The sequence below is a fragment of the Ascaphus truei genome, chromosome 8, assembly GCF_040206685.1.
Source record: "Ascaphus truei isolate aAscTru1 chromosome 8, aAscTru1.hap1, whole genome shotgun sequence".
Lineage (NCBI taxonomy): Eukaryota > Metazoa > Chordata > Amphibia > Anura > Ascaphidae > Ascaphus > Ascaphus truei.
Genome location: NC_134490.1, coordinates 42,417,735 through 42,442,214, shown reverse-complemented (window position 1 = coordinate 42,442,214; position 24,480 = coordinate 42,417,735). Strand labels below are relative to the sequence as shown.

At 46.6% G+C, this 24,480-nt stretch overlaps 1 protein-coding gene across 1 annotated transcript in view; it reads left to right on the top strand.

The window, feature by feature from the left end:
- LOC142501600 (intelectin-1-like) overlaps window positions 1-22,871 on the top strand; it is a 55,448-nt gene extending 32,577 nt beyond the window's left edge. Inside the window, exons 2-8 of the mRNA XM_075611672.1 lie at window positions 3,475-3,544; window positions 3,762-3,830; window positions 4,490-4,737; window positions 4,991-5,149; window positions 20,618-20,738; window positions 21,120-21,223; window positions 22,684-22,871. Coding sequence (XP_075467787.1) covers window positions 3,481-3,544; window positions 3,762-3,830; window positions 4,490-4,737; window positions 4,991-5,149; window positions 20,618-20,738; window positions 21,120-21,223; window positions 22,684-22,836 — 918 coding nt within the window. The 5' untranslated portion in view covers window positions 3,475-3,480 and the 3' untranslated portion in view covers window positions 22,837-22,871. The remainder of the gene's footprint in view (window positions 1-3,474; window positions 3,545-3,761; window positions 3,831-4,489; window positions 4,738-4,990; window positions 5,150-20,617; window positions 20,739-21,119; window positions 21,224-22,683) is intronic.
- Window positions 22,872-24,480: the final 1,609 nt, after the last annotated feature.

Here is a 24,480-nt window from a genome sequence, read left to right as displayed (position 1 = left end):
TGAATGGGGCGGTTTAATTTTCCTTACACAGTACACTATTGCATGGTCACTGAAAATATCAGGAAGGATGCCAGAGGATTGGATTCTGCTGGGGTTTGAGGAGAGAATCCAGTCTAGCAAGGAATGGTTATGCGATTTCAGGTTTATCCGTGTGGTTTGGGAAATGAGTTGCGATAGGTTAAGTGACTTGAGTTGTATCTGGATTTTGTGGTTTTTAGGGTCAAGCCAATTGAAGTTGAAATCCCCAAGAACTAGCAGCTCACTCTTCTCATTCAGAGAGGAAATGCAGCCAAGAAATTGGGTGATATCAGTCAGGGATTGTAGAGGGGCTTGAGGGGGGCGGTAGATGCCAGCAAGCAAGATGGGCTTAGAAAAGGGGAGGCAGATTTTGCCAACTAGAATTTCAAAAGAGGATGGGCTTGGTGGGCAATTTAACAGTGTAAATTGTAATGCGTCTGCAATATAAAATAACACCCCTCCTCCTCTCTTTGACCTATCTCTCCTAAAAATGGAGTATTCCTGAATGGCGATATTTGCATCAGGGGTTTTAGGGGATAGCCAGACAGAGCTGAAATGGGAGGACCTGGGTTAGATTCAATATCACCTGCTAAAGAGAGTAATAGTACGAGTAGAAATTTGGGTAGTTGTTTGCAAGTTGTAGATTTGTGATGTTTGCCATTTGAGTGAGAGGTGGTTGGTGTGCTGGTTTTTAGAGTTCTCCACCAACATTCAGTAGATGGTGAAAGGCTTTTGAGTAGTCCAGGGTGTATGGTGATGTTGGGTGTGGGCCAGGATGGAGGAGTTTGTAGTGGATAGAGGGAGTAACATCTCCATGAGGCCAGGAGAAAGAAAAAAGTTAAAATACGTAGCAGGTTCATGATGCTAGAGGTAGGCAGTGCTGCAAGGAGCTGTTGTGAGCAGAGTGAGTGTGAGCAGACTAAACAGCAGGTGTGTGCCTGTTCCTTGTCAAATGTTTAGCTGTATTGGAATGCTAGAGTCATTCAGGGTTTCAGTGTATTGTGCAGTCAATTTTGGGAGAGACTGCAGTGAATAAAAATAATAAATCAACAGAGGTGGTCTGGTCCCAGACCACAGGCCGCAGTCAGTGTGCGGCGTCTTCATTGTGTCCCTGACCCTAGACAGTAAATGGGGAAGCGTCCCTATCTAAGGGGCCTTCCCTGCAGCAACTGCCAGCTACTGTGAGTCGTGGCCTAGCTGGGGCCTAAGGGGGAATATACTAGGCCTAGTCTCAGAGCCACTGGCTTTGAGACACTACCTGCTGGATCCAGCTCCTTCTTCTGATTGACGTGGTCTCCTGAGTGCGCCAAATATATCCTTCTGCTTGCCCAGATCCTAGCAGCCCTATTGGCCGTGCTTGCCCATGTGTTGTGCAGCCCCTGGGGCTGCGGGGAATTGTAGTTCCCCTGCGGAATTTTGGGTGTAATGGCCGCCGCTATACTAATTCCTGTGCATGAGCGAAGTGGAGCAAGATGGCCACCGCAACTCGGAATATACTCTGCGCATGCGCGAGTGCTTCTGCACATGCGCAGCCAATTCAACATGGCGGCCCCCGTTCTCGGGTGCGCTGCAAACTTCCCGGTGACTCGGTCGCCCAGCGCAACCTCCCTGCACCTCCCTGCCTAGCCACGCTCTCCCCAGCTGCAGCGGAGGTAAGGGGCCCAGTGGGGACTTGGCTACATCTACATATGGGGATGGTGATGGCAGATACAATAGATATGTTCTAAAAACTTTGGAACATCTTTTTTTTACAAAGGAAAGGTATACAGGGATATACCAAATAAGTAAACATGAGAAGGATGTTGATCCAAGAAGTAATCTGATTGACAATATTTGGAACAACAAAAGTGTAAAACATATTGTTTACACAAGATCCCAAACTTACTGCACTTAGAGTCAATAGTGTTATTCTATAATAGTCTGGGGAATCATATGTCCCATTAGGGGGGGGGGGGATAACAAATTATTCCCCTCAAAATTACACATTAGAGTAGGTATCTAAATATCAGATGCAAAATAACAAAATTTGATTAAATGTAGATAATAGCGATGAAGATAAATATATATATATATATATATATATATATATATATATATATATATATATATATATATACACACACGATAATATTAAAATCCCCAAATTGGGCGGCTCCTTAGTAGTGACAGCTAAATTGGTAAGGTCTACACGAATGTAGTATCCACATTACCCTATTAAGTGTAATATGAGTTTCAGATAGGTACTATGATGCAGTTGGGTTGATTCTCAATGTTGGTGCTAATGATGCATACAGGATCAGGTGCATTAATTAGTGACCTGTAAATGCTAGCAACCACTAATAGTATTGTTGGTTATCAAAGGAGGAAAAAATCGCCAATTCTAGGCATAATTATAACAGTACTTTAGCTCATTACCTAATTCATGTGGTGTCCCTTCTGGCTATCCAGACTCCACAGTTGGTGTATAACATGTGAAAATATACAATGATGTATCAAACACACACATATGAGATTTTACTGGAGCATCACATAGTTGATGGCATATTCTTACTGTCTGTATAAGCCCATGCGTAGGGCCAATTACCAAAAACGTTTAGTCAGATAGTATGTTGCTAGAATATATGGTTATTGGAGTCTGTTATATGAATGCTCACAATCGTAGCAAGAGCACACACAACCCCTAGACCCTCAACAGCCTCTTAGTAAATATTGCCTCATATTTGCAGAGTACGACAGACAATAGTTGCATAAATTCAGTATGTCATTGAGTCAAACGTCATTTAAAGTCAGCGTGCCCTGGACGTTAGTATACAGAACACTCAGTGAATATGTCAACCAAAATAACCGCTATACAACAGACAATAGTAGCATAAATTCAGTATGTCATTGAGTCAAACAGCATTTAAAGTCAAAGTGCCCTGGACGTTAGTATATATGGCATATTCCCATTTTATTGTGAGACCAGAGCGCACTTGAGAGCCTCTGACCGGGTAAGAGGTGGGTTCTTTTCTGACTCAGGGCAGTCTCTGAGCTCTGTCTACCTGACCCTGACAAGGAATTCTATCTACACATATTCTTCCAATTCCACAGCACTTAGAACTGCTCTTAAGATCTACACTACCTATACAGCATGCCCCAAACTGGGATCCTACCCTCTTATTAGTAGTTATTTAATCTGCATTTCAGTCCAGAATGGGAGAATAAAGTAACAATTTTATTATTACCAAATAAAGATAAAGTGATCAAATATCATCAATATATTCATGTAATTGACAGTATATCTGTGCATATTGCAGTTTATTGTAGTATAGTAATGTTTTTGGTGGCATATTATTATGTATATTGCAGAATATAATATATTACTGTGTATCGCAGTATGATATTGTATATAGTATGATTGGAGAATTATCCGAATATGATCCTGATCTATTAATCTGTCTTCCCTTCCCTTCTCAGTGAAAGATGCTTATATACAGTCTGTTGCTGCTGACTCTGCTAGTTACTGGGGGAGACTCTGATTCATGTGGTGAGTGAATTAAGCAATAGAGCGAGAGATCTCTTCTTTGTTAAAGTCCCAAGTTACCTATATACCTCCCCAAATCTACCTATATAGAACATGTGGAGAGACACCTGTGTTTCATAAAGTCCTAGAAAAGAGAAAAAGAAAGAACAAGTGGTATTTGTAAATTGACACCTCCATATAGCGCTGGCTCTTAATGTAATTAAATGTTTTCTTACAACAGTTTCAACATGCAATGACTACAGGTATAGAAGCTGCAAAGAAATCAAACTATCTGACAAGACAGCCAAAGGTGAGCAAATAAACACCATCCCTACCCTATTAGCTACAGGGCTCACAATGCATGCAAAATGTAGATGGAACTGGAAAATGTGCTTCTTATTGGATTTGCATCATAAAGTTGGGGTTAAATTATATTAAAATGCTAGCTCAGAGGTAAGGAGGTTTGCAAGTTACCATTTCACATCTGGACTTACTGTAGTTGATTGAGTGTAATTCAACTGATTGTTTTTTGTCACATTTTTTTTATACTTATTGAAACTTTACAAGTTTCTTCATATTTTCAACCTTGAATGTTCGAATATACAGGTTGAAATGCCTTAATAATGAACCAACGGTTAGCAAACTTGCATCACACCAATTTATTACTAGCTAAATGGATTCTATTTCGTTATTAATCATACAAACTGGCTATATTCTTAATGCTGCTTGCAAATCCATTTTAAAATAGGCAGTCGCATGTCTATTTTTTGAAGTGCGATAGAATTGATTAATTATTAATTTTGAATAAACGGATATAACATATGGGCAAGGATAACTATTATATTTGCATACAGAGCCTTTCTGTGCCTTATTGAGTATCATGCAATGGGAACCAATAATCTCGAAACTGGTTCCCTTTTAAGATGGTGTTTCAGGGCAGAGGAATCTAACATGCTGTTGTTTTTACAGACGGAATTTACAATCTGGCCACTGTAGCTGGTGTACGCTACCAGACCTTCTGTGACATGACAACCAATGGGGGAGGCTGGACCTTGGTGGCCAGTATCCATGAGAACTACATGAATGGCAAATGCACAATGGGAGATCGCTGGTCCAGTCAGCAAGGGAACCGTTTCGACAACCCGGAGGGAGACGGCAACTGGGCAAACTATGCAACATTTGGGTCACCTGATGGAGCGACCAGCGATGACTACAAGGTACCAAGTCTTTATTTATTAAAAATGCTTCTGTGAACTTGATGCTACAGAGCGCTAGATTCCTGGTAGATGTTAATAACAATTCTATGTGACTATTTTTGTGGTCTTGAAGTCTCAAGTATTACAAAATTCATGGGGAGCTCGAGAAGGACAGAAATGAACCAACAATTCTACATTCTCCTTTGATAAGTTTTTATACCTAAATTATTTAGCAAAGTGCATTACATCTGTCTGTCCTGTCACATGCTTTCAGAATCCTGGCTATTACGACATTTCTGCCAAAGACTTGGGTTTGTGGCATGTGCCCAACAAGACTCCGCTGCCTCTATGGAAGGATTCATCCCTTCTGAGATATCGCACAGACAATGGCTTCCTTCCTGGCGAGGGAGGTAACCTCTTCCAGCTGTACAAGGTAACGACTTTAGGGAAACAATGGAAAATCATTGGAGTTATTTACTTATTATATGTTAATATAAAATTACAGAAACAAAGATATGTATGTATGTGTATAAAATTTTATTTATATAGTGCCAAGAGTGTACGCACCAACTACAAAATTACAATACCGGGAACATAAAGTACATACAATGGGGATAAGATAAGAATTGGTAAAGCAAGTAAATTCCCACATAAGGCAAAGAAAGACTCTGTCCTGAACAGCTTACAATCATAGTTTTTGCATATTTAGAGGCAATACATTTTCTATTTTTCAACGTAAGTTTAACTTCTGTGATGCGCAGATCTAATGTAAGAAACGTATGAACTATTTTCTTACATTTAATTCTGATGCAAGAAGAAATAGAAAAAAAAATCTTATTTATCTCGGTTTACTTTCTGGGGACTATATACATAGACCCCACAAATGTACTGTAATTCAATCCCCTCACAATGTGGGCGGCTGCCATGAGGAATAAAGCACCAGATTTGTGCTTCCACGTCTTTACACTATGACTGAGAGGCAGAATATCACCTCAAATTAATACAGATTCATACATTTATCAATTGTAACACAAAATGTGTTGTGTATCTGATCCAGCGCATGCGTGGGTTGCAATATAAGGGTAAAACCAAAGGAAGTTTGAAAATGAGGATTTTTAAACATCCCAGGAATATCAAACATATTAAGATTTTTTTTAGATAAAGGGAAATTGCTAACTCACTTTTTGACTCATTTTTATCTAGTGCATAATTATGACCCACATACTTTACAGTTCTTAGGTATTGAGTCCCTAATAACATTAGATCTGGGAATAGGGATCTTCAGTTATTACTGTATGTATATAACCCATGTCTCCCACCCCCTTCCTCTGGGAGAAGGACTGCATTACTGTCTTAGTGTGGTGCTGTGGCATACCTGCTGGTTCAGGAGAGCTGAGTAGCCGTGATGGTATGGGTAACATGACAGGCTTTTGGAGGTCTCTGGGTTCTTGCTTGTTGGTTCAGCGCCTCCAGCTGTGATGGGATCCTGGGATGCAGGATGTCAGCTCCCACCACAACACTCCTTGCCCCTCCTGCCCAGGAACTGACACCCAGACAGAGGTATGGTGAACAGATAGCTTTATTGGACATGCCGCAGCAGCTCTTCATACAGCTTAGTTGTTAAAATCCAACGTCCCAGGACTTCAGGATGGTGCTGCCCCGATAGTATGTGGCCTTGAGTCTTGGTGGTCCTCAGGCCCTTAGGCCTGAGGTGGGCCACCTCATCTGTGCCATGGGAGAGTCTGACAGCCCATGCTCTCTCCTTGGAAGGTAGAGCAAGACTCATCTAACTTTGCTACTCTCCTTGGAAATCTCTGGAAGGGGCAGACTCATGGACTGTACCCATCTCTGATAGGCTGTACACAGGCCATTAGTCACCACCTTACCTCCTTCACTTAAAAGTCGAGCAGAAGGGGGGTCACTGGCCCATAGATTTACCTGTTACTGCCTGGAGCTAACAGGACTTACATAACAGATACATTATGTGGGAAAATATAAGTATTATGGGACATACCATGTTACACTCTCCCCTGGGTGAAATTCCCAATGACTTCGCTTGGGTCCAAATTTGATCTGTCATCCTGGAATCTGCAGAATTACATACATTTGTACAAAGTTGATATACATCATTCAATATACAACACTTTTTACACTACTAGATGGATTAACCCTAGTGGTAATGTCTAGGATCTGGCTTTTTAACTGTCCGTCCATCATAGTCTTCTATCCATACTGAGAAGACTTTGGGGACACCAGCTTGCTGGCTGACCTCCACCCTGCCCATATAAATGCAGGTGCCTATCAACCACTCCCCCATGAAAGAACAAATAAGTGACTCAGTGATAATCTCCTTTTAGCTAGTTTTACGCTGAAGGTAATCGATGACAGCTAACCTCAGCCACTCATGACGATGGTCCTCTAGTTCCTGCATGATGGGTTCAGGGACATAGGGGAAGTGGTACCCATGAGACTGCATAACCTAGCTCCTATGGCCCGGTCAGCTCTACTTACTGTAGCTTAAGTATCATCCGACCAGCTCTCTGGCCGGGTAGTACCCCAAATCCTGGATCTTTTGGGTTTATTCTTTTTAAGCTTTCAGAGCCCTTAGGGATGCGTACTCCCAATTTAATCACACTCTCTCTCTTAAAGAGAACTTCAGCCGACTCCTCAATAGTAAATACACCCTCTTCCCACAAATGGTCGACTATAGGGCCACTCCGCAGAATAAACCTTGTATATTTTTTCTCAGGGGCATAACCCTGGAACAGAGGGTACCACCATTTACATGGGTCATGTGATAGGGGCTCAGATCCTGCACTATCAGATCTGGCAGGCACAGGTGAAAGGGCTTTAGATGACACAGATGGCGAGGACGTCGTTATGGACACCTCTGACTGAGATCCTGAGAACCTCCTAAAGGAGTGATTAGATCCTCTACTTCCTGGCTTTTTAACACACCTGGCCACTGATATGTCTCCCTCTGACTCCTCAGAGCTTTCACTCAACCATCTCACCACATCCTCTGGAAACTTGGTTAACACAAATGGCTGTACAGTAGGATCTACATGCTTCACCATCTGTGAACCACAGGTTGATGTTTGGGCAGAATTGGCCTGAGCAAAGTCCTGAATGACCAGCACAGGGGTAGTGGCAGATGGGGTATTTATCACTAGGGCTGGCGAATTGGGCTTAATCAAGTCCAGTAACTGTGGTACGGAAAGGGGCTTCCCTTTCCCTTCAACGGGGAACTTTAACTTGGATGCTGCCACTTGGTGACCCCTCCCCAGAGCTGCAGGGGGCGGCATCGGTGCATGGACGTACTTCTCTTCGTTTGGATAGTCAGCCTTCACCAAGCTGGCGACATCTGTCAGAGTAAGGCCCACACTCACCGCTTCTGGGCCCAGCGGTGGTGCAACCGGCTCCTAGGATGCCATTTTGATGACGTGATTGCTGAGCGACAGTCTCGCGAGACTACTGGAACAGCTCACGCCTGGCGCCATTGATGACGTCACTTCCGGTGAGACCGGAAGTTCGTCACTGAGCTGCACACCTTACGAGGCCGCACCCGGTGCCTCAGGCAAGTAGGCCGCAACTGGATCAGCTGTAAAGTAACAGCTGGGCGGTTAACACACAGCAAGTTAGGGGACATCCCTCGGTTCCTCCGCAGGAAGCATACGGACATCTCAGATGTTATCTGGTATGGCGGATCTCGTCGGATGGTTCAGAGCCTCCGCAGCCTCGTGGAAGGATGCATCTGGACCGGAACTTATCAGGGAAGGACAGGTACGTGATGATCTCTCCTCCACAGGTTCCGCCTGGTATAGATCTTCATCAAGGGGGGACACCTCCGCCAGGACGCGATGCCGGGACGAGTCAATCGCCCGGGCGACCATGCTTATGGAGCTATCATGCTCCGCGGTCACCTGGGGACTCACACCCAACACCCGTGGGGCAGTCCACTCACCCTTGTTGGTGTGGAGAGGTACTGATCCCAGGCCTGGGACCGTTGGTACCTTCGTTGTAGGCTGGACTGGACATTGTAGGGCACAGAGACCCACAGCATGGTCCGCAGCAGCAGCTGAGGTAGTCATTATAGGTGGCACCAGACCACTGGAGCCTCCGGTCACAATAGTAAGGGTGCACGGGCCCGCAGCATCTGTAGCAGGAAACAGGAATGGAACTGCACCTGTCGGGGTAATGGCTCATGTGTAGGCAAACACACCTCTGCAGACACAGGGCTGGCAGGCCGCAGGTAGTAGGTGCTACAGTGCAGGCACCATGCACTTAGGCCCACGGGGCCACCAGGCAGGTGACAGTGTGAACACACAGCGCAGATTGATTTGCTCTCCAACCCCCACTATCAGGTATCCACCTGGAAGGGAGTAGTTGGATACTTCTATATCCAGAGATTTGCTAGAGGCAGCCATTTTACAGTGATTCCTCACAATGGTATGGCAGCTCCTCTCTCTTACAGCTCACAGATAAATGAGCTTTCAGCGGCAGGGCTAACTCCTCCCAGCACTAGCTTCTCTAGGATTGGCTGATGGACTCACTGTAGCTCCTCCCATGGGTGAAATTAGAGGCAGGGGTGGAAACAAGGTGTGACCTGCTCTGACTGAGCCAGTCATGGTTAGGGGCGAGGCTAGGCTTTTGGTGCCGAAAGGATGCAACTAGGTTTGCAGGTTTTGCACTTGCAAGCCCATGCGGTCTGCTGCTTGGTGGGAGCGCCATTTTGGAGATTTTTAAGTGCGCAACCACCACGCGATGGCAGCCATTTTAGATCACTCATAAGGTACACAGGATCCCTGCCACATACCACAGGGGCCTGTCCCTTTTTGCTTCTTCAACCCCCATGATGAAAAGTCCAGAGCCTGCCAGGTACACAATCTTCACAGCCAGTGTAATAGATTGTCCCTTGTAGCAGTTGTAAATTGGGGTACACATTCCCAGGATAAGTTTCCCACTGGGAGCCCCCAATACAGAACGTGGAATTAGCAAAGTTGGGGTCACGTTACCACGGACTGCACAGTTCGTACAACTCCCCCACAGCACAGGATTCGCACAGCATGGTGGTGCTAGTTTGATGTACCCCCCCCCCCACCCCCCCATTTACCCCCTCTGAGGGTCAGATTGCTACTGGGTGCCCCATTCCTCAGCAATCACTGCAGCAGGTGGTCCCATTTTTGCAGAGTACACTAATCAGGGTAACACTCTCCCAGGATCACACATCCTGGGAGCCCCATCAGGAAACCTGGACTTGACAATGTGGGGGTCACGCTACTGACGGACGGCACAGTCCAATGCGACTCCCCCACAGCACAATGTACACGCAGCACAAGGTGCCATTTTCAGTTTATCACCCTGTTTTACCCTGATTAAAGGGTCAGGATGCTGCTGGATGCCCTATCCTCAGCAATCACTGCAGCAGGTGGTTCCCTTAATGGCAAAGTACACTTATTGGGCTACACGCTCCCAGGAATCACTCCTGTTGGGAGCCCCCAATATAGGACATAACTGGGTGAAGGGTATACATGCTCCCTGATGCTGGATGCCACCAGGGTGCGCCCCAACATCATCCATAAAGAAAGGTTCAGGGACTCCTCTATCTCTCCACACCTGGCCCAGTGAGGATTCCCCTTTCCCATCTCTGTGCTTGGTGCCCAGGGGCTTCCCAGTATAATGGGGCTTACCACTGGCCCTCTTGCTCTGAGGTGGACTATGGGTGCCCAAGGGTCCCTGGCATTATACCATCAGAGGCCCTGGCCTCTCTCTACATTCGCTGCTTTCTGAAAGCCTTTCCTGATAATCTGAGCAGCGCCTCCAAATGTAACCCATGTTCCCCCACTCCTCTGGGAGAAGGACTGTCTTAGTGTGGTGCTGAGGCATACCTGCTGGTTCAGGAGAGCTGAGTAGCCTCAATGGTAAGGGGCAACAGGACAGGCTTTTGGTGGTCTCTGGGTTCTTGCTCATTGGTTCAGCGCCTCCAGCTATGATAGGATCTTAGGATGCAGGATGTCCACTACCACCACAACACTCCTTGCCCCTCTTTCCCAGGAACTGACACCCAGTCAGAGGTATGGTGAACAAATAGCTTTATTGGACATGCTGCAACTGCTCTTCATACAGCTTAGTTGTTAAAGTCCAATATCCCAGGACTTCAGGATGGTGCTGCCCCGATAGTATGGGGCCTTGAGTCTTGGTGGTCCTCAGGCCCTTAGGTCTGAGGTGGGCCAGCTCATGCACGCCATGGGAGAATCTTACAGCCCATGCCCTTTCCTTGGAAGGCAGAGCAAGGCTCATCTAACTTTGCTACTCTCCTTGGAAGTCTCTGGAAGGGGTGGCCTCATGGACTGTACCCATCTCTCATAGGCTGTACACAGGCCATGAGTCACCACCTTACTTCCTTCACTTACAAGTGGAGCATAAAGGGGGTCACTGGCCCATATATTAACCTGTTACTGCCTGGAGCTAACAGGACTTACATGACAGATACACTATGTGGGAAAATATAGGTATTATATTATAAACAATTCGATTGTAAGCTCCTCGGAGCAGGGACTCCTCTTCCGAAATGTTACTTTTATGACTGAAGCACTTATTCCCATGATCTGTTATTTGCATTATTTCTTATTTATATGATTGTCATGTGTATTACTAATGTGAAGCGCTATGTACTCTAATGGCGCTTTATAAATAAATACATACATACATAAATTCAGCAAGGCCCATAGAGACAACTGGATCCGTCAGGAATTCCGATACCTCCTCTCTTTCTGCTTGGAACTTGGCCATTGGGGAGATATTTAAAACCAGAGACATAACATAAAACACAGACAAAGCTCAGTGCACATCCAGAAAAACTTATATACGGTACAGTGCCTAAATATACATGTATAAATAACTAATAAATAAAATGGTCTTTTAGTTTAACATTTTGGCCAAATTGTTGTAAGCCCTTGAGCCAAACTTCACGGCAGACCACGTTTCAAGGGTCCCTACACTAATATAAATTCTTAATAACCTGTGCATTGCCAGGAAGAATGATTTATAATAAATCTGTCAATATAAGTTGCAAAAGTTCTAAGTCTGATTGAAGCTTTTATTAACCTGTACATTACCAGGAAAAGCACTCTGTAATAGATGTGTCACAATCACACTGCATGCAGGCAAGTTCCCCTGATAGTTGGAGATGCCATGGAGTGAGCTTTTAACCATTTAAATGTGGGAGGGCCATTGGGGAGATAGCATCATCCGGAGTTCTGTAAGCTTTGGTGAGGGCGTGTATGAATGCTTGGGAATCAGCTTCGGGGTAGTCATCCCGATAGAACTGAACCATATGGGCGGCCGGAGGCACTCGATGATTCACTGCCGCTTTACCGCATCTTAGAAGGTCAACTCAGGAAGCACTTGCTCCGCTTGATCCTTACATTCTTCGAACTCTGCCTTGCCGAGGGGCATACGCCGGATCCCCGAAAAAACCTTCAGTTTACGGTATTGTTGGGACTGGGATGATTGGGTCAGGGCTTCCACTAGTTGAGGTAGAGTCACTCCCAGGTGAGAGTGTCCCATAGACAGATGACTATAATCGATTGGACCCGGGCTAGGCACTGGCGTGAGGTTACTCTGCGACCCACAAGCGATAGGTGCCTCTGGGGCCACATCTGAGATGGAGGTGACCCAGGGGAGGGGGGGGCATCTCATCCCTGTTGAGGGTGCTTGCGGCTGGGACTGGAGTCCTCCATCCACCAGAGAGATGAGGAAAGATGGACACTTCAGACTGACAGGAAGCTCTACGGGGTATCTCTAGGGTAGAGTTGAATTGAAGGCCACCCGGGACATAAGTGAACTTACAACTGAAGTGCTGCTCCTCTGCAGGGGGCAAGGGGTACTTGCGAGTTCAGTCCGATATGGGGCGCAAACAGGAGTCCCGGGGTAGATGTCAAAGTTAAGGTGGCCAGGGCGGGGTATATCATTGGGCAGCCCGGGGCTGGGGTGGAAGGTAAATACAGGGCCCTTGGAGCCACTTCTTCACATAGGTCATGGCTGGCAGCCATTAGGAATATGGTCCCCTGGTGCGTAGTGTCATACTTGCTCCCTAAAATCCTTGCTTTAGCTAGGCCAGGGAGTTGGCGGAGATGCTGTCAGATCTCGTGCGTGGGTGTAGTGCTGGGAATATCTCCCACTGCGAGCACATGGCGGGGACTCGCGTGCAACCCCAAGGCACAGTCGCGGACGTCTTGTTTAGACGGTACAAACATGGTGTTCAGATCTTTACTAATTTAATGGCTGAGTAGGGCACCCCAAGTCTGAGATCTCAGCAGCGCCTCCAAATGTAGCGCACTTTCCCCCACCCTAGGGAAGATATGGCGGCTACGGTGTGTGTGGTGCGTTACCTGTAGCTCACAAAAGGCCTGAACCTCCACTGCTGGAAGCATGGGGTGTACCTGATTCTTATGGTGAGAGCGCCTCCACCTGCAAGGGATCCCGACTTGGCGGGATGAGCCCCTTACAGGAACAATACTAATAATACACACACTCAAGTATATGCTAACAACCTTTATTGAACACAATAATATTGGTACCCTGTATCACACAGTAATAAAGGCCCCAACATGATACAAACAGTGAGTGTCCCCAAAGTACATTGTGTGCCAGGGACCAATACCCTGATGTCCTTCTGCCCAAAGTCAAGGCCGACCCAAAGTGTTGGAGATAGAGCTATCCCGTGAATGTTGGTGCACTTAGTTGGATACCTGCCCAGTGTTCCAGCACCCGGGTGATGCAGAAGAACAAAGAGGATCCATCTGATCCAACGTTGTCATCCGCAATGGCATCCACCTACGCGTGGGGTGAATTCCGGCGTGTATAATATCCCCTTACCGTCTTTACCATGTAGCTGGTCTGGTTCCAGACCACAGGCCACAGTCACCGCGTTGCGTCTCACCGGTGCTGTACCTTATTATATGCTGCTACTGGAAAAAGGTCCCTGACTTTGGGCTTTCCCTATAGCAGCCACAAGCTACAGTGAGTCAGGGCCTAACTGGGGCCTAAGGAGGGAGATCTGGCCTAGTCCAGGGAAGCACTGCTCCCTGGACACTACCTGCTCCTCAGAGGTCCCTCTTCCAACTGGCGTGGTCCCAGACGTGCCAAATGTATCAATAGTCCAGCAGGGAAGAACTTTGCAGCCCTATTGACCTGTCCTTGACACCTGACTACTTGCCCCTATGCACTTTGGGGCTTGTAGTCCCCGCGAAGCCCTATCTCCCTAATGACCGCCTCACGCTATTGTATTGCGCATGTGCCACTTGGTAATGGCCACCGGGCTCCCTTTGCGCATGCGTGAACCTCTGCGAATGCCCTGTCTCCCACAAGATGGCGGCGCCCTACAACGGGAGCCCACAGAGCCTCCAGCGAGACCATCACCGGCTCACACCTGCCCGCAATGCTGGCCGCTTGCTCACGGAGGTAAGCGGGGGACCAGAGGGGGAAACCCAGGCCACATATATACAATGGTGTGAAAAATAAAGTACACCCTCTTTGAATTCTATGGTTTTACATATCAGGACATAATAACAATCATCTGTTCCTTAGCAGGTCTTAAAATTAGGTAAATACAACCTCAGATGAACAACACATGGCATATTACACCGTGTCATGATTTATTTAACAAAAATAAAGCCAAAATGGAAACGCTATGTGTGAAAAACTAAGTACACCCTTACTGCTTCCATAGGAATTAAGATGCTAAGTAGCAGACAGGTGCTGCTAATCAAATGCCCTTGATTAATTGATCATCAGCAAGTGTGACCACCTCTATAAAAGCCAAAGTTTTAGCAGTTTGCTGGTCTTGAGCATTCAGGTGTGTGTTAACACAATGCCAAGGAGGAAAGATATCAGCAATGATCTTAGAGAAGCAATTGTTGCTGCCCATCAACCTGGGAAGGGTTATAAGGCCATTTCCAAACAATTTAAAGTCCATCATTGTACAGTGAGAAAGATTATTCAAAAGTGGAAAACATTCAAGACAGTTGCCAATCTTCTCAGGAGTGGACGTCCCAGCAAATTCACCCCAAAGTCAGACCGTGCAATGCTCAGAGAAATTGAAAAAAAACAAGAGTTACATCTCAGACACTACAGGCCTCTGTTAGCATGTTAAATGTTAAAGTTCATGACAGTGTAGTCTTGTCTTGCATTCCGGTTCCTAGTTCCTCTATTTCTGACCTCGGCTATTCTTCTGAACTCCGCTCTTCTAATCTCCTGACCACGGTTACCAATGACGATCCGCATCTCTCCAATCCCGACTTCGGCAAAGTACCACAACGATCCGCATCTCTCCAATCCTTACCACGGCTAAGTACCTTCAACGATCCGCACCTCTCCAACCCCGACCTCGGCAACTACAATATCTCTGATTATCCTTACTTCTCCAATCCCGACACGACTACTACGACCAATCTACACTCCAGATGCGTCCACGCGGCTGGAGGTTGGTGTCAATATCAATCCCCACCTCGGCCCCATGGTTACGCCTTGTTTGTGGTAAGCACATCGTTACAGTATGCTCAGTCGCACAAACATGGACCCTGCTGAGGTGGAAAGAGTCTTGAGCACACATGCAAGCATGTTCTCTAAAATTGAAAAGCATCTAGAAAGAATGACCGTCACATGGACATATTGCAACAGAATCTCCTGTCTCTTACTGACCGGGCTCAAGCCCCTCTTCCTAGTCCTGTACCTTCGGGGCCTTTTGCTGTAACACAGGCTTCAATGCCTATGACCTCGACATCAGAACCCCGACTTCCTACACACAACCGTTATAGTGGCGACCCCCATGGGGGCCGGGGCTTTTTGAATCAATTTTTCATACAGACATACTAATGCCTTCTCGATTCATTTCTCAAAGATCCAAGGTGGCGTACATTATCTCGCTACTCTCCGATGATGCCCTGGCCTGGGCTTCTCCCATCTGGGGTCAAAGATCGTTCCTCTCTCGGGATATCGGACAATTTACCCGGGAATTCCGCAGAGTCTTTGTTACGCCTGGTCGCAAGGTAACTGACGCTTCTTCCCTCTTCCACATTTCCCAGAGAAAACGATCCATGGCTAGATACACTCTGGAGTACCGCACTATCACCGCCGACCCCAGATGGAATAATGAGGCATTGTCAGCTGTCTTCTGGCAAAGTCTCTCTGAGATTTTAAAGGATGAGCTCGCTGCACATGAACGTCCTACCAGTCTCGAAGAACTCATCGCCATATGTATCTGTGTAGATCAACGACTGCAGGAGAGGAGGTCATAAAGATCCCGTTACCAGCAGCTCACTGCGAGATTTCTTTCTCTCCATGCTGGTACAGCTGAACCTCTTCCACCAGATAATCCAGAGTCCATGCGACTTGGTGGCAACACATTGTCTTCCAGCGAGAGAGCACAGACGCAACGCCGGCCTCTGTCTGTACTGTGGCAATCCCGGACATCAGGTTACTCAATTGCCACACAAGTCGGGAAACGCCAACTCCCAATGAGTTCCACTTTCTACCTCTCCTACCAAAGAGAAACCATTGCCAACCAGGATCCTTGTACCTGTTACACTGACCAGCGAGAACTTCCACACCACTACTCTAGCCTTTGTGAATTCCGATCGAGAGGCAATTTCATTGACCAGTAATTTGCTGAGAGTAATAACATCCCCCTTGTCTGCAAGAAATGCCCTGTAGGGTTGGAAGCAATTGATGGTTGACCACCGCAACTAGCATTCATCTCTCTACAGACCACTCTCTTTTGTTTATGTACAGGTGAGGACCAAACGGTAGAGATCCAGCTGTATGCCATCCATACCCCATCGTCAAAGTGATTCTAGGCCTGCTGTGGCTCCAACATCACAACCAAAGAAGAAGAAGCAGGCACACGGTCTTACTCAAAAGGAGGTTTAATATGCCATAAAGTCCAACGTTTCGACAGTCTAATACAGCCTTTCTCAAGGTGAAGGCTCTTTGTACTGGAACATTTGGGACTACAGGAGCTCCCCAGGACCAGCGCACCAGCAGCTAAGTACCCCACCTCTATTACCCCTGATATTGAGTGCGTGTCTCATCCTCTGTCTGTCCAACATCAGAAGCCACATATTGATTAGACTGACAAGGAACCTGTCCCGTGGAGCGTTTCATGTTCCAAGAATTGAGCCATGACCGTCAAAAATATATGATGGGTTGCTGCTTCTAAAGATGAGTAGGTTTACAACGATTTTCGTGATATTTTTGACAAAGCACGATCAGAGGTTCTGCCACCTTATCGCTGATTCGATTGTCCTATTGACCTGCTACCTGGTTCAGTATCTCCTAGGGGAAGCTCATACCCACTTTCCTTTCCAGAGACTAAAGCCATGAAGGAGTATAGTAATGAAAATCTGCAATAAGGGTTTATTCGGAAATCTTCTTCCCCAGCCGGGGAAGGCTTCTTCTTTTTGAAAAAAAAAAAGGACGGATCGCTATGACCCTGTAGCGATTATAGAGGTCTTAACAAGATCACCATCAAAAATCGTTACCCCTTACCATTGATTTCAGAACTCTTTGATCGCCTTGAAGGGGCCACCATCTTCAAAAAATTGGACCTGCGTGGGGCATACTATTTGGTAATAATTCGCCAGGGTGACGACTGGAAAACGGCTTTCAATACTCGAGACGACCACTATGAATACCTCGTCATGCCTTTCGGCCTCTGTAATGCCCCTATCGTCTTTCAAGACTTCGTTAATAAAATCTTCAGAGATCTGCTCAGATCTGCTCAATCAGTTTGTTTTCATCTATTAGGATGACATAATGATTTTTTCTAAGTCTTCACAGGAACATGTCGGACATGTCAAACAGGTACTTCTATGCCTATGTGAAAACCATTTGTTCGCCAAGCTGGAGAAGTGTCAGTTCCACCAAACCTCCACGGCATTTCTGGGATACATCATTTCTGACACAGGTCTCACTATGGATCCAGCTAAAGTGCAGGCGGTCCTGGATTGGCCTCATCCCACTACTCTTAAGGCCGTACAGCGGTTTCTGGACTTCGCAAATTACAACCGCAGGTTCATTCAAAATTTATTTTCTGCGGTAGCTCCCATTACAGCTTTATCAAAAAAAAAGGTGCGGATCCTACTTCATGGTCGCCAGCGGCTAGCCAAGCCTTCGATCATCTGAAGACCACCTTCGTTTCTACATACTGTACATCCGGATCCCAAACTGCCGTTCACCTTGGAAGTGGACGCATCAGACGTCTGGGCCAGAGCTATTCTGTCACAGAGAAGGGCTCCCCAAGCCAGACACCATCCATGTGCCTTTTTCTCTAAAAAAAAATTCTCTAGCCGAACAAAATGATGACGTAGGTAACCGGGAACTTCTAACCATCAAGTTAGCTCTAGAAGAATGGAGACATCTTTTAGAAGGCATGGAGACTCCCATTATCATCCTGACAGACCATAAGAACTTTCTCAACAATCGAGGGTGCTCAACACTTTGGGGCTCAACAAAGCCCGGTGATCGCTTTTCTTTTCCCGTTTCAATTTTATTATTTCTTACTGGGCTCGAAATTTGTCATGGCCGATGCTCTCTCTCATCAGTTTTTGGTGGACAATAAAACCGAGGATCGTCAGGAAACTATACTCACCTCTAAATACATACTTTCCGCTAACACTTTTGATGCCTTGCGAGATGCCTTGAGGGGCGATTTTTTACCTCACCACCTCATCGGAGGAAGGTTCTTGAATGGGGTCATTCTTTCAAATCATCAGGTCATCCTGTTACTAGGAAAACCACCTATCTTGTGGAGCGGACCTTTTGGTGGCCCGGCATGCAGAAGGACATAAAGGAATGTGTTAATGCGTGCTCGATGTGCTCGGAATAAGACTCCCCGGAACAAGCCACCAGGTCTCCTTCGACCTCTTCCCATCCCGGACTGTCCATGGGCACACCTGCCCATGGACTTCATAGTAGAACTACCCATATCTAAGTTGATGAACACCATCTTAGTAGTGGTACAGTAGATCGCTTCTCTAAGCAGGCTCACTTTTTTCAGTTGAAATGTCTTCTCAACTCTCCCAAACTGGCCGACATCTTTGTCAAAGAATTGTTCTGCCTCAATGGGGTGTCACAGTTCATCGTTTCCGATCGAGGGTCACAGTTCATTTCGAAGTTCTGATGTTCCTTCTCCCAGCAATTGGGTATATCTGTACATTTTTCTTCGGGTTAACATCCTCAAACCAACAGTCAGACAGAGTGAACCAACAAGTCCCTGGAACAATATATTCGTTGTTTCGTCTCGGACACCCAGGATGACTGGACCAATTTTCTTCCCTGGGCCGAGTTCGCGCACAACAATCTGCGCAGTGAATCCACCATGGAGTCGCCCTTCTTCGTTAATTATGGGTTTCCCCTCTCCTGCCCATCGCCCCACCCAGTTCTGGGGTACCAGCAGCAGACAACAGAATCCGTTGGCTACAGAATTTGTGGAAAGGAATTCAAGAGAATCTTAGAAGGGCAACTTCTAGACAGAAGACACAGACGGACCGTCACTAAAGGAGGATTCAAGAATTGAACCCGGGAGACAGGATGTGGTTGTCCTCAAGAAACATCTGTCTCAAGGTCCGTTCACTAAAATTGGCACCAAGGTTCATGGGACCCTATACCATCGTGGAGAGGGTCAACCCGGTGGCTTACCGTCTACACCTTCCTTCATCTATGAGTATTCTGTCGGTTTTCCACGTTTCCCTACTGAAACCAGCTATCCTGGATCCTTGCTTTCCCGATTCATCATCGTCTCCGGCTCCTCTCCTCATACAGGGCCAACAGGAGTACGAGGTTCAGTCCATCTTGAACTCCAGGATTTCCAGGGGATCGATCCAGTATCTCGTACACTGGAGGGGCTTTGGACTCGAGGAACGGTCCTGGCTTCCTCGCCACCATCTCCATGCCCCAGGCTTGTCCGGCTCTTCCACGCCAAATATCCGCACAAGCCCCTCCTGAGACGCCTGGAGGTCACTCCTTAGGGTGGGGGGTAGTGTCATGATCCGTGATCTGCGACACGCACGACACACTTGGCACTTACCCCAACCCGTGATCCTGGGACCAGCCACCAGGCTAGGAGCACGCGAGCATCCCGTGAAAGCCATCCCCTCCGGTCCTGCCTCCAGACTTTGCCCACACGGCAACATCATTGTTGCGCACAAGCCACGTCATCTCTCCGCTTCAGGGATCCTCCCCACACCTGTCTCCTGCACATTCTCCACCTATCACGGTCAGTCTTACTGACGCACCTCCTCCTGTCTGCTACCTCATTTGTTCCTGTTTCCTATATATGCTCAGCCGGCCCACTGGCAATTCGGCAGAGCATAAACCTTTGTATGTGCAAAGTGTTCACTGCTACCCTTGCCTCCACTGCTACCCTTGCCTTTTGTAAAGTAAAATCTTACTGTAGGTATAATTTCTATAATAGAGATTCACTCACATCAATTGAAATTAGTTGATTAATTTATAGATGATGTAAGGGTATTTAAGGAGCATTAATCTGTGCTAACGTGAACCCCTAATGAAGCATGTACAGCATGCAAAATGCGTCAAGGTCACAAGATCAGTACGTCATTACGGTACCACATGGGGACACCATTTGTTACCAGAGTTCCATCATCCCGTCCAGGGACCCAGTACGCACGCCCCTTTCATTATTTCAACCATGGACACTCAAACGCCTTTATAATTGCCTTTGATGTTCACCTTTACTTACTAAATTGTAAGTTATAAATGTTATGTGAATATATGATTTTGTATATTACTCCTGGTGTGCCTTGTCCTGTTTCTTACTGTCTTATAACTGCAAATTACTATATCCCTCACCAACTCAGCATTTATTATCTCCCATTAGAAATACCCAGTGAAGTATAATGCTGGAAACTGCCTGGCACACAATGGACCTGCTGTACCAGTTGTGTATGACTTTGGAAGTGCTGAGAAGACAACCAATTACTATTCGCCATTTGGGAAAAGTAAGACTATATACTGTATATATGTATATATAAAAAATATAGCCAATTATAATTGCAAAAACAAAGCTAACACAATAGTAACACATGTTGGTGTATTATATTCAGTATAGTCTTATTTGTCATAGCACCTACAGTATTTGATGTGTGTTTGATTCTGCATCAGGGCTGGTTCAGGAGTGTAAAAGTTGAATCTGTGAGGTCCGTCACCCCACATCACCCTCATATTACTATCATTATTTCAGCATGTAATCATTTAATTGCATTTATGACAAACAAAAACAAATGACTAAGTAGAACCAAAGTGATGGTCTCCCCATATACAGTATGTTCTATAAAGCGGCAGTGTCTTGCATGTTCATCAATTTCCTCCCGTCTCTGCAGATGAATTTACTGCTGGCTTTGTTCAGTTTCGAGCGATTAACACGGAAAAAGCAGCACTGGCTCTGTGCGCTGGAGTGAAGGTGACTGGCTGTAATGTGGAACATGTAAGTATGAGACTGGGACGGGGGAGCAAGGACTGCTGTATAATAAATGTATATCCCACATGTCCCTGCTACATTCATGTGCATTGTGTGAGTTTCTGCACCTTGTTATCTCTGGGACTGTGCCATCGTGATTTATTTATAGGGCACCAAAATATTCTGCCGTGTAGTGTAAAGGGTGAAAGATAAAATACTAAAATGAATATACACAATTTTAAATCCATTTGACACCATCCAGACTATTACTTAGCATTTTTCTTGTTTTTTATATAAATAATAGTAACAACATACCAATGATACTGTATGGTTTTTTCCAACCCAAGCTGCTATAATAACAAACGCATATACACACATTAGTACAATACCTATAAAATGTTCCTGTATGTGCCCCTAGAGCTTTACAATCTGAAAGTGTAAAAAGGTAAATATTATAGAGTGCATCATAATTACTTCTCAGTGGAGAATAATGCAATCATTATTAAGCGCATACGCTGATTTAACCCTCCCCTCCCCCGTGCTGAAGAGCCGGCCACACACTGCACTAAAAGGGCTATTATAACTGGGCGCCGCCATGTTGGAGTGTGCACGCATTGTGGAGGATCGCGCATGCGCGAAGAAGATCGCAGTGGCCATTGTATGAGTCGCACATGCGCAGTGTAGTTAGCGCATGCGGCAGCATTAGAGAAGGGCTCTGTGGGCAACTACAACTCCCATACTGCTTAGGGAGATGGACCATGTGACCCACGACAGCCAATGGGACAGCTGTTTCCCCTGGAAAGGAAAGAGATACATTTTTGCGTGCTGGGAGTGGAGAGGTCAGTCAGGATCTGGACAGAGAAGGTGCAGGTAGGGTCCAGGGAGCTGTGCTCCTTTGGACTAGGCCAGATCCCCCTAAGGTCCCAAATAGATTCCCTGAGTCACAGTAGATGTGCTGAGCTATGTGTGCTGTAGGAAAAAGACCTCTGTTAGGGACCCTTTCTACTGTTTGTCCTGGTCTGGACTGAGACCAGGGAGGTATTAAACACGTGTACCAACGGGCCCCAACACATCAGGGTAGCGCTATCCCAAACACACTCTTTGGGGGAGGGAATAGCTGGTGGACACTCAGGAGTTAAGTGCCCTGGCACTCCAGTACTTTGGGGGTTACAACCAGGAGTTGATATTGTGGGGTGAAACCTTGCAGGCTGTGTTATGTGAATGGTGTATAATCTGTGTATAGTAAATACTGTTATTATATACCGGTGTTGGGATCCATCGCTGGTGGGGCGCTGCACCTAGGCGATAAATATACCCCAGGCTCCCAGTGGCAGAGGCTCAGGCCTCTTGTTAGCCAAACAGGTGACAGCACCACAGGTAGTTTCAGTACCAAGGGGGTACAAGGTCTAAATAAGCTTCTGACTGAATTAGTCACCTAATGATGAAACAGCCAGTTGCACAGTCTGACTCCCCCATCATTTTTGCAGCACTGCATTGGAGGAGGGGGCTACATCCCTGAGGGAGACCCCAAACAGTGCGGAGACTTCTCAGCCTTTGACTGGGATGGATATGGGACACATATAGGATGGAGCTCTAGCAAGGAGATTACCGAGGCAGCCGTGCTGCTCTTCTACCGCTGAGAATGCGGCCATCTTGTTACAAAACATATCTGACACCTGAGGCTGAGCCGTTTGTAATAAAAACAATACAAAATAAAGCATTGGGCAAAGCTGTGAATGTTTCCTGAAGCTGTTTTGTTGGAATATTTATTTACATATTGTTGCAGATCTATTTCTGTACAGTAGCAGTAAGCTGTTACTCCTCTTTTGACAGACACATGTAAGTTGTGTCCATGTGTTACTGCCATAGTTTTGTCACTAAGGATCAGCCACCCTATAATGTGATGTAAGTCAGGCTTGAAACCTGTAACCTTATCCTGTTGATTTTAGACACACGTGACATATTTCATACATATAAGTCCAGAGATGTGGGACTGCAGAAAGTATTATCTCCAAATTATGTGAGGCTGCTAAACTCCTTTTTCACCTGTTAAATACAGACTACGGTTTGTAGCTCCTCCATGCAGTAAGACAGGGCTCTTCAAAGGGGCAAGATCAGAAAACATAGAAGGGCCACAAGCTTATCTATATATATAAAACTGAAAATCTTGGTTGTGAGTGTCTGTAGACAATTTCATTGGTCCGTTGGTCTGCTCGCTCATGGCTCTCATTGGCTGGTGTGTCTCCCCCCCTGTGTCTCCCCCCCCACGGCTCTCATTAGCCGGTGCGGTCTAACCCACTGTTACACTCACACACCACACTCATACACCCCTGTGCTTTCTCATACTACCTGAGCCTACCCTGTGGATTCCATTCCTGACACATCACGCGGACACAGCCTCAACCGCTGACCCCTGTAGATGTTGACACCCCTGGAGAAGTTCACCACCACACAGACCAGAGTGAGTTAAACTGTGCTGTTGCACCACCCCCCCTCTCACCCCTCCGATTACCGTCGCCCCAGCTGCACCTTCCTCCTACTCTCTGACCGCTGCCCCGCTGCACCTTCCTCCTGCTCCTCTGACCGCCACCGCCGCTGCACCTTCCTCCTGCTCCTGTGACCGGAGCCCCCGCAGGGGGTAGGGCTCCAGGGGGAAAGTATATGCGTGTCTCCCACGTGGCGCTGCCTCCCACCCCCCACACCGAGGGCTGCAAGCGGCACGGGAGGCGGCCACGTGGGCCTCCCGCGTGGCTCCACCTCCTCGGGATCAGGCCACCAGGGGGGAAGTGTGATGCTGCCTCCTCGGGATCATGGCACAAGGGGGAGAATGTGATGCTGCCCCACTGACCCCCTCCCACCCACTGCCACCCTCCCACCTTCTGGCCCCACCCCCCCCACTGCCCCTCTACCCCCCCTCCCACGCACTGCCTCCCACCCCCCTCCCACCCCCGCCTCCCCCCCCTGCCCCTGTTATGAATACCATGAGTATGGAGAATGTGAAGGAGAAGAAGGTGGTCCACAGTGTCAAATGCTGCGGAGAGGTCGAGTATTATGAGCAGAGTGTAATGACCTCTGTCTTTGGCAGCATGGAGGTCATCCATTATTTTAGTGAGGCCTGTTTAGTGAGCCATACAGTTTGTCAATAACAACTTCTACGCAACTGGGATAAACCCCTAAATCTTACTGATTTTTAGCATAATTGTCTCAGACTTCAGGGTATTTTGGTCCTTGATCGTTGACATTTCTGCCTATAGATGCGAGTACTCGGTGTGAGCTTTATAATC